The 15,366-nt window shown below is 48.1% G+C and overlaps 1 protein-coding gene across 6 annotated transcripts in view; it reads right to left on the bottom strand.

The window, feature by feature from the left end:
• LOC144107572 (FYVE, RhoGEF and PH domain-containing protein 2-like) overlaps positions 1-15,366 on the bottom strand; it is a 49,845-nt gene that overhangs the window by 9,341 nt on the left and 25,138 nt on the right. For 3 of the 6 annotated variants that reach the window (XM_077640649.1, XM_077640646.1, XM_077640650.1), the window contains exons 4-16: positions 14,368-14,843; positions 12,824-13,027; positions 11,173-11,320; positions 10,847-11,082; positions 9,938-10,094; positions 8,698-8,785; positions 8,037-8,087; positions 7,749-7,807; positions 5,001-5,147; positions 3,273-3,457; positions 1,935-1,965; positions 1,113-1,184; positions 800-937 (exon numbers count right to left, since the gene is read on the bottom strand). In XM_077640649.1, the coding sequence (XP_077496775.1) occupies positions 800-937; positions 1,113-1,184; positions 1,935-1,965; positions 3,273-3,457; positions 5,001-5,147; positions 7,749-7,807; positions 8,037-8,087; positions 8,698-8,785; positions 9,938-10,094; positions 10,847-11,082; positions 11,173-11,320; positions 12,824-13,027; positions 14,368-14,843 (1,992 nt within the window). Of the gene's footprint in view, positions 1-799; positions 938-1,112; positions 1,185-1,934; positions 1,966-3,272; positions 3,458-5,000; positions 5,148-7,748; positions 7,808-8,036; positions 8,088-8,697; positions 8,786-9,937; positions 10,095-10,846; positions 11,321-12,823; positions 13,028-14,367; positions 14,844-15,366 lie in introns of all 6 variants that reach the window. The other 3 variants (XM_077640647.1, XM_077640645.1, XM_077640648.1) reach the window with 1 other exon arrangement.

Here is a 15,366-nt window from a genome sequence, read left to right on the forward strand (position 1 = left end):
TAGACACCTCCAAATCTGGCCCACCAACCCCGAATTTGCCATGTCCAACACGATGTCCAATGGGCCTGGCCCTGGCCTTGATTCCCGTATAAGTCGACCTCAGAATTTAGACAGCGCGATTTTTAAACAAAAAGAAAACTAACCAACCTACACGCTAGTAAACATGGTAATTTCTCAGCAGAGTGGTTTCGTATGCGGTCCGTTGAACACCAAGAATCGGATATTAAAATTTATTTTTCTCTTACTCACTCTCTTCATACACTCTGTATGGATGCAGTAGAGACCTCTATCGCCTTTTGTATACATAAAAGCAAAACGAAAAAAAATAATTAGAATGGCGTCAGCGATCACCTCCGAAATACGGAAAAGGAGCCAACTTCTTGCTCTTTTCTAAAAAGTTTTTCTCCAGAGACACGATCTTTTTAACGCCGTTTTTTGAAGTTCGATGAAGTGATCATACATCATATCCGCAAGGGGGAATCAAATATTCCCTTTGATACAGCTCGTACCCGTTTATATCGCGTCGCCGTGTTGATTGATTAAAAGTCCTTTATCAACACGGCAATGCGGTGTAAACAGGAACGAGTTGTATCAAAGAAAATATTTAATGCCCTCTTATAGATCGAATTTACAATCACTTCATCGAACTTCCGTACCTCACATTTTGCGCAGGCCAGCATTCTGCGTGGGCAGGAACGTTTCTCAGGAGGAGCCACCACCCCGTTCAGTCTTACCGACATCTAAAAGGCGCAGAGGCCTCCATGGGTAAAAAAAAGAGCGACAGAACGTCGGTACTCACGATGCCACAGGCGTGGCAGTGGTGTTTCCACCGAAGACCGAACGTGGAGAACCCAGCTGAGCAGCGCATGCAGCGGGACACGGTGTCCGCACGCACCAGCACGGGTGCCCGCTGACCCAGCTCTCCGCCCTCGGGGCTCTGAAGGAAAGGCAAGGAATAGAGCTAAATGGGTTGCGGAGATGCACGTGTGGTCTAGTGCTCACTTGTCAGTCACGCACGCTTCTACTGATATCAAGTCGCGGGAGCTAATTAAACTGCTGGTTCTTCTCAGCTGTTAGAAAAGCAGAGTGTGAGCTTGTGTCCTGGAACTCACCCTCTGTCCTTGCACATAAACTTTCAGGGAGCTCTTTCGTTGCTTGAGGTCGTGGGCAGCCTTGGCAAGCGTCTGGAAAGAAACGCATAGATATTCTTTCATAGGCATACAAGAGAAGCCAAACGTTTGAGCAGCCCAAGAAGTTGTAGTGCGCATTTTGTAACCTCTGGCATAGAAGAGCATATCATTGAAAAAAATTTCTTTAGACAATCTATAAACTAGCTGTCCATAGACTTTTGTCTATAAAGTCCATAGGTTTTCTACAGAAAAATTCTTGACAAGTCTACAGGCAATAGAAATCATACATACAGTCTATAGACAACATATAGATTTATGGCCATGCACTTTTAGCACACATTTTTTTCTATAAACAGTCTTTGACTATGAACATACAAATAGAAATACTGCAGGAAGGCAACTGAATAGATAAAAAGTCTATAGGCAGTCTATAGACCACTTTTATAAGGTACATATATAGCAAATGAAGCTAGCTGATGTGAGTTTGTGGATAAGTTGCCGCAACCTTATAGGAACTCGAAATTGCCGAATCCATTCCATATAGTGCTACTAAGGGGCTGCGGGATGAAAATGTATGAAATGTGATTAATAGTAATCTTGGAGTTTTCTATTGTCGACATTTGTGGTGATGACGTGTTATATTATTCCGGTTCGTCTTTCGAGCGAATAAAATTCTGCTGCTTTATAGGGATGCGTGCCATTGTCTCCGAAAATATTACCACCACATCGTGAGCGTTAGAGTCGGCAAGCACTGCTCCTTAGCCGCGTTCCACTCATTTCCCCTACCTCCTGTTTTGAACTCACCTGCATCCACGCCAGCTTCTCTTCTGGCGACCTGCACGAGAAAGAGTAAACAAAAAACAATCGAATAAATAGCCGAGCCGATTTAAATTCTTAAATAGGACAGGAAATGGCTACAAAACGGCTATTGGATAACCGCCGCTTAAGCTCATTTGGTACAGAGAGCATCGGACGCGAAATTCGGAGGTCGTGGGCTCGGCATATGGTTGTTTTTCTTCTACTTTCTAATCAACTGTCTTTCAGCGATTAAATAATTACACTATCTCAACCCCTCAAAATAAAAAAAATTAAACATTTTCCTGTGCTTCCCTTGGTTGCGATGGCTGTCGGCTTCCTTCATTTGTATTTCATAACGAGCCTTTCCTTGTCTGCTCAGCAAGTACACATGATTTATACAGGCGTTACTGCCACACGTGACACGTGAGTTCATCCGGCGACCAGCGGGGCATATATAAGCTAACAGAGGCCTACTGAGCATGCTTCCGTAAAGTAAACGACATGCACACAGTATATGCGGTTATCTGAACCCACTGGTCCAAGAAATTCAACTGGAACTCATACAATAAACCCAACACTAACACAGTCGATTCCTGTTCCTTGTGAAGAATGCCGCTAGAAGCTACAACCACGTTTCTGAGACACCGTGCCGTTCGAATATCACCGATCGCAACTGCAAGCAGGACAGTGTGTACGCAAGTGAGAGCCATCGTTCCATGTTGAATTTCTTGCAATATTCCTTCAGTCAGTCAATAATGCCTCCGCGAGTTCGTCCGCCTGAGAGCGTACGCACGGGTGAAAAAATATCGTGGCAGGTCTAAATAGCAGCACAGATTGCATGACTCCAAAGCCGGTATACATTTTTAAGTGAAACTGTTTACAGCATTGAGGTGAATGGGAAGAAATAAATCCAATGTGGAGTGGCGAAGCTGCCTAGGACATATCTTTGCCCTGCGCGAAGTCGAAAATTCCCAAGGGCTCTTTTCTTGGCAGAGCTGCAACCGTTCCTCGGCTAATCACTTCGGCAACCCCCCCCCCCCCCCTTTTCCTCGTCACACCAAGCCTATTCGTCCAGCCGCGACCTGTGTCATCTCTGGTCACACCAGCCAGGTCCGCGGTCCGTAGTCTTACGGACCTGTATTCCCGTGAGCACAGATGACACATTTTCATTGACCATCGGTTGAACCCAGCAGCAGCCCTTCACTGCGGTTCACTAAGACGCAATCAGGCGATCTTGTACGCGTGACATCACTGCACCTTTGGATGCTACAAATACACAGAAACTCCCGAAAAGCTCCCTAAATGAGCGACATCACTCGACGAAGAAGAGAGAGAGGCACTCACGCCGCGCACAGCTCGATGGATCGTCCGGCGTTGCGCAGGTGGAAGCTGTTGGGCGTCTCCAGGTTGTCCCCGTCCTGGAGGACGAGGCCGTCCAGGTCCAGCCTGGCACGCACGCGGTACCCGACGGCGCCCATCAGGCGCGCACCGCTGCTGCCACCGCTGCACACCAGCACCAGGTCGGTGAACTGCAATGCCACGAAAGGAACCGACGGCTGTGACGCCATTGGCGTTGAAGGACGACCTCAATTTCAGCGGAGCATGCGAGCTTCAGGAAAGCAAGTTTCGTTTGTTGGCGGTATGAAATCTTGAGCAAGGGAGCTCGATTGCAACACGCATTAAACAGATTATTGGAAAATAAAAAAGGCACACCGTGACACCTAACTCTATTATGCGTTAGCAATACGATTGCATTAGTAGCTGTTGATGCCTTTATCGGAAGTGACGCCACTTCCGGTCTGGGGAAGTCACTTTGCTCAAGCCAAAGGGGGACCTTATGACCAACGATGCATATTGGTCAAATCACTTTTTAATGCTATCGCATTAGCCTACTCGCTTGAGGTCCCAGAACAGCATTTGATTTATACATTTAATTTGACACTTTTGGTGGGTACTTAATTTCCGCTCGGTATAATTAAGCTTCGCCCCTTTTCACGCGTGCCACTGTCACAGTCAGTAATGGTACCTCACTCGTAAGGGTGAGTGGATATGACCGCTGCTTCTTTCGCTTGTTCCCTCTCCCAAAACTCGTGACACAGAAACCGAAACTGCATACGCAGCAAACGGTCTGCTGCACGTGAAGTCATTCTTCTACGTAGTCGGTTAAGTTTATAACCAAGCCTCAAATGAAAGTCGAGAACAGAACTTAAACGGGAACAGCATAAATGTGCAGATTTTAGTTAGGGGAGGCTAATTCGAGCGCATTTGACTCTCACTTCGGTGGCGCTCGACGACTGCGCAAATAATGTTAATGAACTTCGCCCGTATTTCCTCCAAACCAGCTAATGTTTTTACGATCTCGTGTTTGCGTTTCAGTTAACATTCTTCGCGTCTCACTTGACAAATAATCCCTGCGAACGAAGTGGGAAGCGTTCACCCGACCGCGGCGGCTGCGTTTTTATGAAGGAAAAACGCTAAGGCGCCCGTGTGCTGTGCGATATCAGTACACGCTAAAGATCCCCAGGTGGTCGAAATTATTCCGGAGCCCTCCACTACGGCACCTCTTTCTTCCTTCTTTCACTCCCTCCTTTATCCTTTCCCTTACGACGCTGTTCAGGTGTCCAACGATATATGAGACAGATACTGCGCCATTTCCTTTCCCCAAAACCAATTATTATTATTATTATTATTATTATTATTATTATTATTATTATTATTATTATTATTATTATTATTATTATTATTATTATTATTAAGCGTTCCAACTTTTGGGCACTTCACGTGCAGTAGCGTGGCTTTTTGGGCTTGTTGGTACATAGTTCCAATACACTGTAGCGCAGCAAAAGACGAGGACACAAGAGACGAGAGACGAACACCACGAGCGCTAACACCTAGCGCTCGTGGTGTTCGTCTCTCGTCTCTTAAGTCCTCGTCTTTTGCTGCGCTACAGTGTATTGGAACTTCACGTGCCCCCCATCTTCTTTGTTTAGCAAGGAAACTGCGTTAGAACCACACTGAGATCACTGATCGCATTTCAGAAACCCAAACGCCAAGCATCCCATTGGAGCTCACCACGAAGAGGTATCTCTCCAGCTGGTCTCCGGAGCGGGCGCTGATCTTGGTGACTTTTCCCTGGCGCAGGAGCTCCCTCGTGGGGCTCACCAGGTCGACGGCACCGCCCACCAGCTCCTGTATCTCCAGCAGCTGCTTGAACTGGTCCTGCAGTCGACGACGACACGGTGACCAACCACACTCGCTTGGTAAATAAGGGTTCCAGTGTGACTGACGGCAGTCAGGCACATGTCCAACATTCTTGGACAAAAATTTCGAATACTGTAAGCTACTGGTATAAAAATATCTTAGGTAATAATCTATTCTTACGGTGTGTAGCGAAATCTTTCTTTTACTGTGTTTCCATCGCTCGCATTGAGCAGTTAAGGCTGCCATACAAAACTATTTGGGAATGCTTTTGACGATAGCAAAAACGTTAATAGCAAAAAAATGCAAGCATGAGAAGGCTGACACGATGCCACATCATGGCATCGTGGGCTCATAGGGGTTATCACACACGCAGCATCCCATCTAATATGCATCAAGGATTAAATACATCTCCGATGCGATTAGCGCACTGTGGTACACGTGTGCCAGACAACTGTCTGTAACCCTTCTGCATTGTGCGCTGGCGTATACAGCGGGCGCTGGTTGTATCACCCATTCTTCATAAAACTCCGGAATTCTGTTTTTGTTTCACTTATGCTTGATTTATGTACTCCGTTTAATTTCTATCCTGACGATATGACGTCTACAAGGGTAGACGTGCGGGCTAGTTGGTGGTTCGTACTTGGTTTAAACAGCGCAAAAGACGCGGACGCAGAAGGGACACACAAGACACACACACAGCGCTGTGTGCGTCTTGTGTTTCCCTTCTGCGTCCGCGTATTTTGCGCTGTGTAAACCAAGATATGACGTGCACGTAGAAAACCCGTGGTTCATACAATGCTGCTTTTCTCAAACAAATTTCGCTTTCTCCTATAGTGCCCTATACCTTGTCTTCCCTTTCTTTGCGGCACGCCCTTCTCGCTCCTTTGCAGTCATGAAACGCTACTAACTCGCCTTTTTTTTCCGGACTCTTTACGGGGAACCACGTAGAGTAAGGTCTCCGCTGATCTGCCGACTTCATGCAGCGGGACATGAGGGGTATGTTTTGTGCGCAGGTTCCGTCGTAAAAATCCATTGACACGTTGTCTTCTCATGTTTTAGCAGAAATTATATTTTTACGCCTTTGCAGGTTAAGATAAGCGCTCGGACCTTCTTGCATATAAGAAGTCTGACAATGCCTTCTATTGTACTACTCAGAAAGATATGTACTACAGAAATACACACCTATATACCCCAGAAAGAGGCGTGCACACGAACACCTACGAACATACCCAACAACACTGACCAAAAGCATTTTTGAGCGGGAAACAGTTTATGAACGCATTTTTTTTCACATAATGCAAGATTTCACTATAACAATCAATATATCCACCGACCACTCGACGGAAGTCTTGTATTTTTTTGCTAATAATGTTTTGCTATCGTCAAAAGAGTTCCCCGTTGGCTTTCTATCGGAGTCTTAGCAGCACGATGCGGCCGATGGAAACAAGTTAAAACAAAGATTTTGTTACACATCAGAATAATAGACCACTACCTTCAATATTTCCATAACAGCATCTTAAAATTTTTAAATATTCGAAATTTTTGTCCGAGAATGTTGGACATGACAGGCAGACGTGAGCGTTTATTAAGATTTTTGTGCGCGTTAAACAGACCCAAGAGGTCTAGACTCACCAGGAGCTCTCCTCAACGACGCTCCTCCAAGACGACGGCGTTGCTTTGCCACATAGCATTCCCGAGATCCAATCAGAGCAATAAATTCTCGCAGCGCAGTCCCACGCACCAAGCGTGACCGAGACGCTAGCGCTATTACGAGCGCCGCGCTATTCTGACTCGGAGCCGAAATAGCTCAGCATCAGAATAGCCCAAGGCCCATAATAGCGGGCCTCCTTTGATATGGATGGCTCGGCTCTGTTAGAGGAGACAGGGCCATCCCTAAGTCTACGCGGAAACGCAGTTTGCAAAGAATATTAGACTCGCCTTCACACGGGCTAGTTTTTCCCGACTCTCTCGTGCTTTTATTTGCGCCTTTCAGAACGAGATGCATCGGCATCCCGCGTCGGAACACGCTAAATTTTTTTTCAGCACAAAACAGATCTTAATCACCGAAATAAACTAAAAAGTAAATACGGCATCGAAACGAATTGAAGGCGCCAGTTTTAAGTCCCATCTAGTTCTTGCGCGCATAGTCGGGAAAAAACAAACACTTCGCGAACAAGAAATTTGTGCATAACGTACACATTACAAGTCACGACGAAATCCAAAGATATAAAAAAGAAGTCTAGTAGTCTACGAGAGAGAACACACTGCATCAAGGGTCAAACCTAATCCATGGGTTTAAGCCCATTGCTCTAAATGTGGTCGAGACAAATTCGAAGCCGTATGCAATGGCATACACATAAGCCACAGTGCTTCCGTGGCGCATAAAATCAATCAGTCGTCAATAATTCCACTTTAAGAACGCATGAAAATCACAGCAGTCTTTGCTCCAATTAATTAAAATAACAACCTCCGAATTCACTTTCAATGTGGCTCCCTTTCCTACAAGGTGTCCGACACTATACACAGCTATTCTGGTATTATTGGTACACAGTGCAGTGTCATTCTTTACCCGTGAAAGAGTACTGTAAGAATTCTCAGACCAGTTTATTGCATACTCACAATCTTTTTCATGGCCTGGTTGGCATGGTCAGCCGCTTTGGACACCAACTCCAGGGCTCCTAGAACGGTGTAAATTGGCTGACGTCAGGCGGTGGAAAAATATCTCGGCATGTTCAAATGTGATGTTTCTCATTTCTTCTCTTTACTGTGACATTCTATACTCCTATAGGCCCGCATAGCCACAAAATATGAAATAATTGGCTAAAAATCCCTATATTGCACGACAAAGCAGCACGCTTAGCCTCGCTTTCACACAGAATCAAAACAGCAGAAATACATCCTGCTTACTTTCAGTGTCGTCCTTGTCGAGAGAGCCTTCGGGCAACTTTTTCAGGTACTCTAGAACAGAAGAAAACAGAGTGAAAATCCGCCCGTAAAGATCTCTCAGAGAAACGGAAAGCCTACGTCAGAAGTGCGCACTTTGTTTTATCTGAAAGATATCGGAAACCCCGCGAGATCATGTTTCTAATAGTTTAATTTTTAAGCTTTTTCTCGCCTGTTGGAGAATTTTCCACGTTGCGACTAATCATGCGATTTTTACAATGCATGCTACGCTTTAGGCTACAGCTCCCCGGTAAATAGTGGGCAACCATTAGCACAATTGCACTCTAAACACGAATACGTAGATATGGGAACAAAACGGAGTAAGCTGTACTCTAGCGCGCTACATTTTATAAAAAATGAGTGCCTAGAGGACAGCTAGCTGGAAAGAGCAAAAAAAAATCAATTTTTACTAAGAAAAACTAAACAAAAATTGATGGCACTGTCCCCTAATTCGCAAAACTAAAGCACGGTGAGCAAGTTCAGCTGCACCCATAAAGCAAACGAAGGGAGGAAGCAGATATACGATATATTGTTTTCTATGTATTTTTCTTTTTCAGGACGGAATGCGTGGAAGCCACAGGTGAAAGTAAACTGCGCGACAATGTTATCGATAACGGGCAAATACCTTTGAGCAATAGCTGATATCGGGGCACTCGTTGAACGGGTGTCAGCATGTGGTGCTGTACTGTGAGGTTTTTGCATTCAGGCATGGCCTGCGAGGAAGAGAGACACCGCTGTTTCACGAAGAGGTCCCACACGGGCGGTAAGAGGCGGCGAGAGCCATGCAGTGCAGTACACAGGGTAGACGCGATGGTGGCGAGCGCCTCAGCACTCCTGTATTCGCTGAAAGCGCCAAAAATCCCGAGTGTCTTTTGTTTGTAGCATCGCCTCAAGTTCACGGAACGATTAAAGGTCGCATCGCAGTCGCGTCATTGACATTGTAAACTTAAAGAGCTGCCCGTCGACCTTTCCAGCTACCTTTCAGTACTTGTGTTGGCGGTCCTTGATGCAATGCTGTTTGGCCAATACAGCAGCACCCTCCATAGTAAGGCTATGCTACAGACAATGCATTAAGTGCTCTGAGTAAACCAGCGAGCCTTTTTTTTCCGCCGGATTGTTCTTTTCACCGAATCGGTTATCAGAACGCTCAGCACTGACTGTCGACATGAGTCAACACCTGAGCGCCAGTTACAGCGACCCGTGCTCAAGCATGAACAGAGCTGAATGTGGTTCGACATCCGCCAGATCTACAGCGTCCACGACCAGCACATCTTTTCTATAACGGAGAATAGGTGGAGAATGCTATATAGACAAAGTTTGGTTTCGAACGAGTACGCTAACATCGTGTCCAGAACACGCTGAAGAGAGCGCTGAGCATGGCCTTCCTACAGTACACATCAGAGTCATCACGATGATGATGGCTATGATTACAGAGCGGCTTTAAGCATAGCCATCACACCCAGGGACACGCACCCCACTGGGGGTCAGGCCGTAACGCGACGTCTCCTCACGTGAATTTCGTCCACGACTGCCGCGAAGCTCGGGTACTTGGGGTAGCAGGCGGCCAATATGACAATCGTGATGATGAAAATTACAAAATAACTTTAAGCGTAGTCATGACACCATAGAACATGCACCTCGCTGGAAAAGGGGGCGGGGGTGTCAGGCATAATTGCCGCGACGCTGCATGCCCCCACGTGAATCTCGTCTACGACGGCCGCATCACCGTTGCCAGTACTTGGCGTAGCAGGTGGCCAACATTACAATCATGATGATTATGATGATAATTACAAAATAACTTTAAGCGTAGTTATGACACCACTGGCAGGTACCCCGCATGGCCGCGTTGCCGAAAGCGTACTTACGTGAATCTCGTCCACGACGGCCGCGAAGCGCGGGTGCTTGGCGTAGCAGGTGGCCAGCAGCTGGACGGACTGGTCGAAGTTCTTCACGTACTCTGCGTACATCTTGAGGAACGGCGCGAAGTCCTTCATCACGTCCCCGATGCGAGGATCGCGATCCCTGCGCGGTCCGAGAATCGCACATTCGCATATCTGAAAACGAACTAGCCCTGAAACTCACAGGCTCACTTGGACATCAGTTAGCGGCATGCGGTGTCAAGTTATTGTGGTGCGATACGTCAGTAAATGTAATGGGCTTGTGGATAAGTTGACAGAATGATCCATGAAGTAGAGGATGGAGCATGGTTAAGAGGCGGTGGCCTTAATGCAGGAGATGCTTGCCCACCTCTGGCACACCGTGCTAACCAATTATCACAATGACACCCGCAAGGCCTCCACAAACCAAAGTCCCTCCTGTTATTTGGAGATTTTTGCAAGGTTTACTGTTCGCCATTAATCGTGGCGTAACTTTTCAATGTGGTAGCCCTAATCATTTATTTCCACTAGGGCAAGCTTAGTGTCTATGATTAAAGAAAGCATGCTGGTTAACGGAACACTCCGGTTAACATTGTCTGACTTGTGGCGAACAGTGTGGAGGTGGATCCGCCGATGAACCTTTGAGGGCACATTAACACTAACAAACTGCGTAATAACAAGTGTGAGGGTGTAGTTGTCAAAATCAGCGACATGGAAGTAGATCCTAGAATAATTACGAGGCTACAAGCAAAGGCTACAGTGTCCGCTGACTCACGAATAACCCCTAAAAGATATAAGCTAGATGTGAAGACAGTGTGAGCCCAGGTCCCGGCTAATTTAAGTCAACTACGGTTTCACCGCGATAGAGATAAAAGCGGCCGGCATAATAAGACCCACCAAGCGTCCAGCCTCTCCTGCAGCCTGGGCAGCAGGAAGTCGTGGTGCAGCCTGAAGAGCGGCTTGAGCGGCGCGAAGATGGCGGCCACCGTGGCCTGCGGCACCATGGAGTGGGCGCGGTTCTCCTGGTCCAGCCGGAAGGCCAGCGTCTGGTCCAGCAGCTCCAGGACCTCCACGTACGTCCGTTCCGTGCTCAGCAGTTCCTCGGCCACGCGACCCGCCGCTGCTCCCGCCGGCTGGTATGCGCGGTAGCCAAGTCCGCGGTGTGAGTCAACGTCATCCGAAGAATCGCTGCTCCTTTGTCGGCCGAGCAAGCACAGCCTCACCTCGGTTGGTGCGGAGGGGCTTCGGGCGACGGGCGCGATCGCCGACTGGTGCCGGTCGTCCTCATCCGGGGACTCCTCTTCGTCCTCGCTCTCGGAGAGGCTCTCGTAGCTGCTCGCGAGACTCGCGCTCACCTCCTGGTTACGAAACCTGACACGTGAGAGGAGGGGAGTTTTGTGTAGCTTTGCGTCGCTCTCTTTCCTATCCCAGTCGATAAACGCGACAGGAAACTTTCTGTCCTCACAACAGATCTTCTGTAATGTTTTTTATTTGATTTGATTTGATTGATTTAGGGGGTTCAACGTCCCAAAGCGACTCACGCTTTGAGAGACGCCGTAGTGAAGGGCTCCGGACATTTCGACCACCTGGGGTTCTTTAACGTTCACTGACATCGCACAGTACACGGCCCTTTGGAATTTCACCTCCATTGAAATTCGACCGCAGCGGGGCCAAAAACTTGTAACAACTGAAAGTTTTGTAGTGACAACATAATTTTATGTAGTTTCTACAAAAAAGTACTACATGACTACAGACTATAGAAAAGTACTAAGGAGAAATGCAACAACATAAAAATCTGTCGTTAAGACAAAACTACAAAACATTTGGTCGTATTTTTGACATGCTTCTGTCGTTTTTCCCGAATGGGAGGTTTGTAAAGGAAGGTAAAAAACAACAATAACTCCAATACATCTCCCCCCCCCATTTCCCTCATCTCTCTTGAAGGAACACTGAGGACAAACTGATTGACTCTACGGACTGATTGACTCGTTCTAACGGAAAAGAGCTTCCGATTATAAATTTCTCAGCAAAATATATGCCTTTTGGTAAAGCCAAATAACAAAAATCTATCAAGAAAGCAGTCAAACGCAGTTGTCAGTGCCCCTGAACACGATGTGCAGGCGGGAGCTTTCGGTTACGACGTACGACGACGCCAACGCCGTTCAATCCAGGGAAAGTTTCGAGTTTTTTTTCTCATAACTCCCAGACTGCCGCCCTACCTCGTGACGTAAAAGAGACTGCTATAATTCCACCGTAACCGTCCCAACTGCAACCAATTCCCATACCACCGGCTGCTAGGTTTCCAGATCAGGTGGTGGTGAACATGCAGTAGTGCTTTACCGTACTCCAGAAGTAGAACTTAAAATACGCATTAATGAGAAAACCACAACAGGCGCCGTGGTACTGCACCGTAGCCTGTGCTTAACTGGTCCGAAAGCTTAATTTCAACCAGCAACAAATGGATGGCTGAATCCCCTTTGGAGATAGAGACGCTGCACCTGAAACTTTCTCTTATGACGATCGAGTCAAGTAAACTTGCAGAGAGGAGGAGTGAACGCGTGCGTAATTGCCGAAGTCACGAGAAAGAAACGGCCAATGACTCTCGTATATCAGGCGACAATATACAGCAAGTTTGGGGTCACGTCCGTCAGGTGCTTAGCACACCATTCCGTGGGACACCAGAATCAGATCTATGTGAGTGTACCATCTCTACGTTAGAGCATAGATATGTATATTGGTCGTAAGTCTTACAAATCACGGGCGTATTGCGGAAAATGCTCAGTCGCCAGTCAGAATCAGTTACCTCCAATCCCCACGCTATACGCGGAACCTGCGTCTGGTAACAAGTGGTGGTGGCAATGCCAGTCCCCTCACCTGTAGGTGTTGGTCTCCCCACAGTACTCGAAGTGGGTCCTGGTGGTCGTGAAGTGGAAGGAAGAGCTCATCCGGCTCGGGATGCCACCCACTGTGCCGTTGCCACCGCCCTGGAGGGGTGCCGGGAACTCGGAGAAGGGCCGTGGGGGCTTGGGCCTCAGCTGGGGCTCGGAAACGGCGTCGCTGAGGAAAGCGCCGCTGTTCCTGCGAATGAATAAATAGCGATGACCCCAGCTTCAGGAGTTACCGCCACGGTGGCCCAGTGGTCTGAGCATCCGCCTCGTATGCGGGAGGTGCGGGGTTCGATCCCCAGTGCGGCCTGGTACCCGCCGGTGACACAATGGGTTCAAGCTCTCCCCTGGTCTGGTGCTCGGCTCCTTTAGGGTGAGATGCTTGGGAACTGGGTCTTTGACCCCACCTTGAGAAGTCGAAAATACCTTGTGCCATGGCGCTCTTTGGCCACAGATGCCCTTGCGCCATAAAAATCCATCATCATCATCAGCTTTAGGATTTCCGGAGAGAGTGGTGTGAGGCTTGCAGCAGCACCGTAACTGCCATAGCGCCATATTCCTAGATCTTTCGTAATAGACAGGATTTTGTAATCCAAAGAAAAAAAACTGCCGTTGGGGACATCCTGTCAGAGAAATGGTCTCAAACAGAGCGACCATAGCGCGGGCAAACTTCCTGCAGCAGCGACATCGTGTGGAACGTCACCTCATAGTAAGGTATTTCGATAAGTCAAACCATGAATTTTTTTTTTCAGCGACCAATTTTTACGGAATTTTCCATAGACCTAAGACAATGCAACGTTCTAACATACTAAGTGTTACAAACTTTGTTGATTTCCTCTGCATCGCAGTTCCTGATGCACGCGTGTGTGCATTACATTTTTTTTTCTTGATATCTGCCCCCGGATACCAAACATGAATTAATTTCAGCTTCCTTGCTTTTTTTCTTGGTGTAGTTTTTGCCTCTCTTAGATTTCTTGTTAGTTGCAAGTGGTTCGTTCAGGACCTGGCACAAGGTTCAGGACATTTCTCATAGGTAAGATTGGTTCTTTACTGGCCAGTGACCAGAGCAAGCTCCTTAGTGTAGCTCACTCATTAGCCTGGAGCGTGCTTGGGCTCCGGCAGGTCTTACATACGAAGACGTGCAACCAGCTTTCTAGCGTCCTGCTACTTAAAGCTGTCTGTATATAAACTGTGCCGTAATTAAGAGACACACCCGCCGCCCAAGTTTTTCGGCTTACTGAGGGAAAATGTATGATGTGCAGCCTTGGTCAAAAGCCTTAAAGTCAAAGGCTTTTCGTTTACGGCACTATTAAAGACCGAATGACCTTGAAATGCTACCACAAGGTTTCTTCTTGCGGTATAGAAGCTTCCTGCTCGACTTGAGTTTTGAATGATCCGCTATACACGGAGCATTGTAGGAACATTCATTTCGGTGTAGCTGAACAACGCTGTGGCGTTAAGACTTTTGACCAAGGCTGTACGCACACGTTTCTAACTGTGAGTGCTCCTTCGCGCCAACCCCAGCGCGCTCACCTCTCCCAGAAGGGACATGCCCTGAGGAGCGCGCGCAAGTCCGCGGAGCCCATGGACAAGGCATCCGGTTCCGGGTTCCTGCTCAGGGCCTCCCTGAGGTCACCCTCGCTCGAGGACGCCGCAGGTGCCGCCCCCGTCGTCGGCCAGCAGGGGTGCCCGTTGGCGGTTCCGCCCTCGGGTTCGGTGAAGACGCCCGAGTCGCGGTCGCTGCTAGGACCCGATGTTCCCGTTCCGGGGCCGCCGGTGGCCTTCAGCCGGCAAGACTCGATGCGCAGAAGCCGGGCGAAGCTGTCGCGGTTCTTCTTGACGAAGTCGGCCAGCTGATCCTCGGTGGCGCTGGCGCAGCGTAGGCGCGCTTCTTCCAGGAAGCGCTCGAATGGTGCCCCGACGCGGTCGCCGGACGCGACGCCTTCTGTCACGGCTGCCGCGGCGGAACTGTCGGGGACGTCAGCCACGTCCTGGGCGTTGGTCACTCCCTAGGGGAAGGGAGAGGTGGGGTGAGGGCGAAAGGAGGAGGAGGAGGAAGAAAGGAAGCCAAAAAAAAAAGTTTTGCGTTAGGCCCCGCCTCGGTGGCTCAGTGGTTAGGGCGCTCGACTGCTGATCCGGAGTTCCCGGGTTCGAACCCGACCGCGGCGGCTGCGTTTTTATGGAGGAAAAACGCTAAGGCGCCCGTGTGCTGTGCGATGTCAGTGCACGTTAAAGATCCCCAGGTGGTCGAAATTATTCAGGAGCGCTCCACTACGGACCTATTCGTTCCTATCTTCTTTCACTTCCTCCTTTATCCCTTCCCTTACGGCGCGGTTGAGGTGTCCAACGATATATGAGACAGATACTGCGCCATTTCCTTTCCCCCAAAACCAATTATTATTAATTATTATAATTAGGAAATGTAATTGTGCACCTTTTTTATATATGTGTGTTGGTAGCTGGAGTGTGAAAGTCAACACTCAGTTTGCACACCAGAACGAATTCTCTGGTTATTCCTGCGCTGAAGTTGAA

Source organism: Amblyomma americanum, chromosome 10 (genome assembly GCF_052857255.1).
Source record: "Amblyomma americanum isolate KBUSLIRL-KWMA chromosome 10, ASM5285725v1, whole genome shotgun sequence".
NCBI classification, from domain to species: Eukaryota; Metazoa; Arthropoda; class Arachnida; order Ixodida; family Ixodidae; genus Amblyomma; species Amblyomma americanum.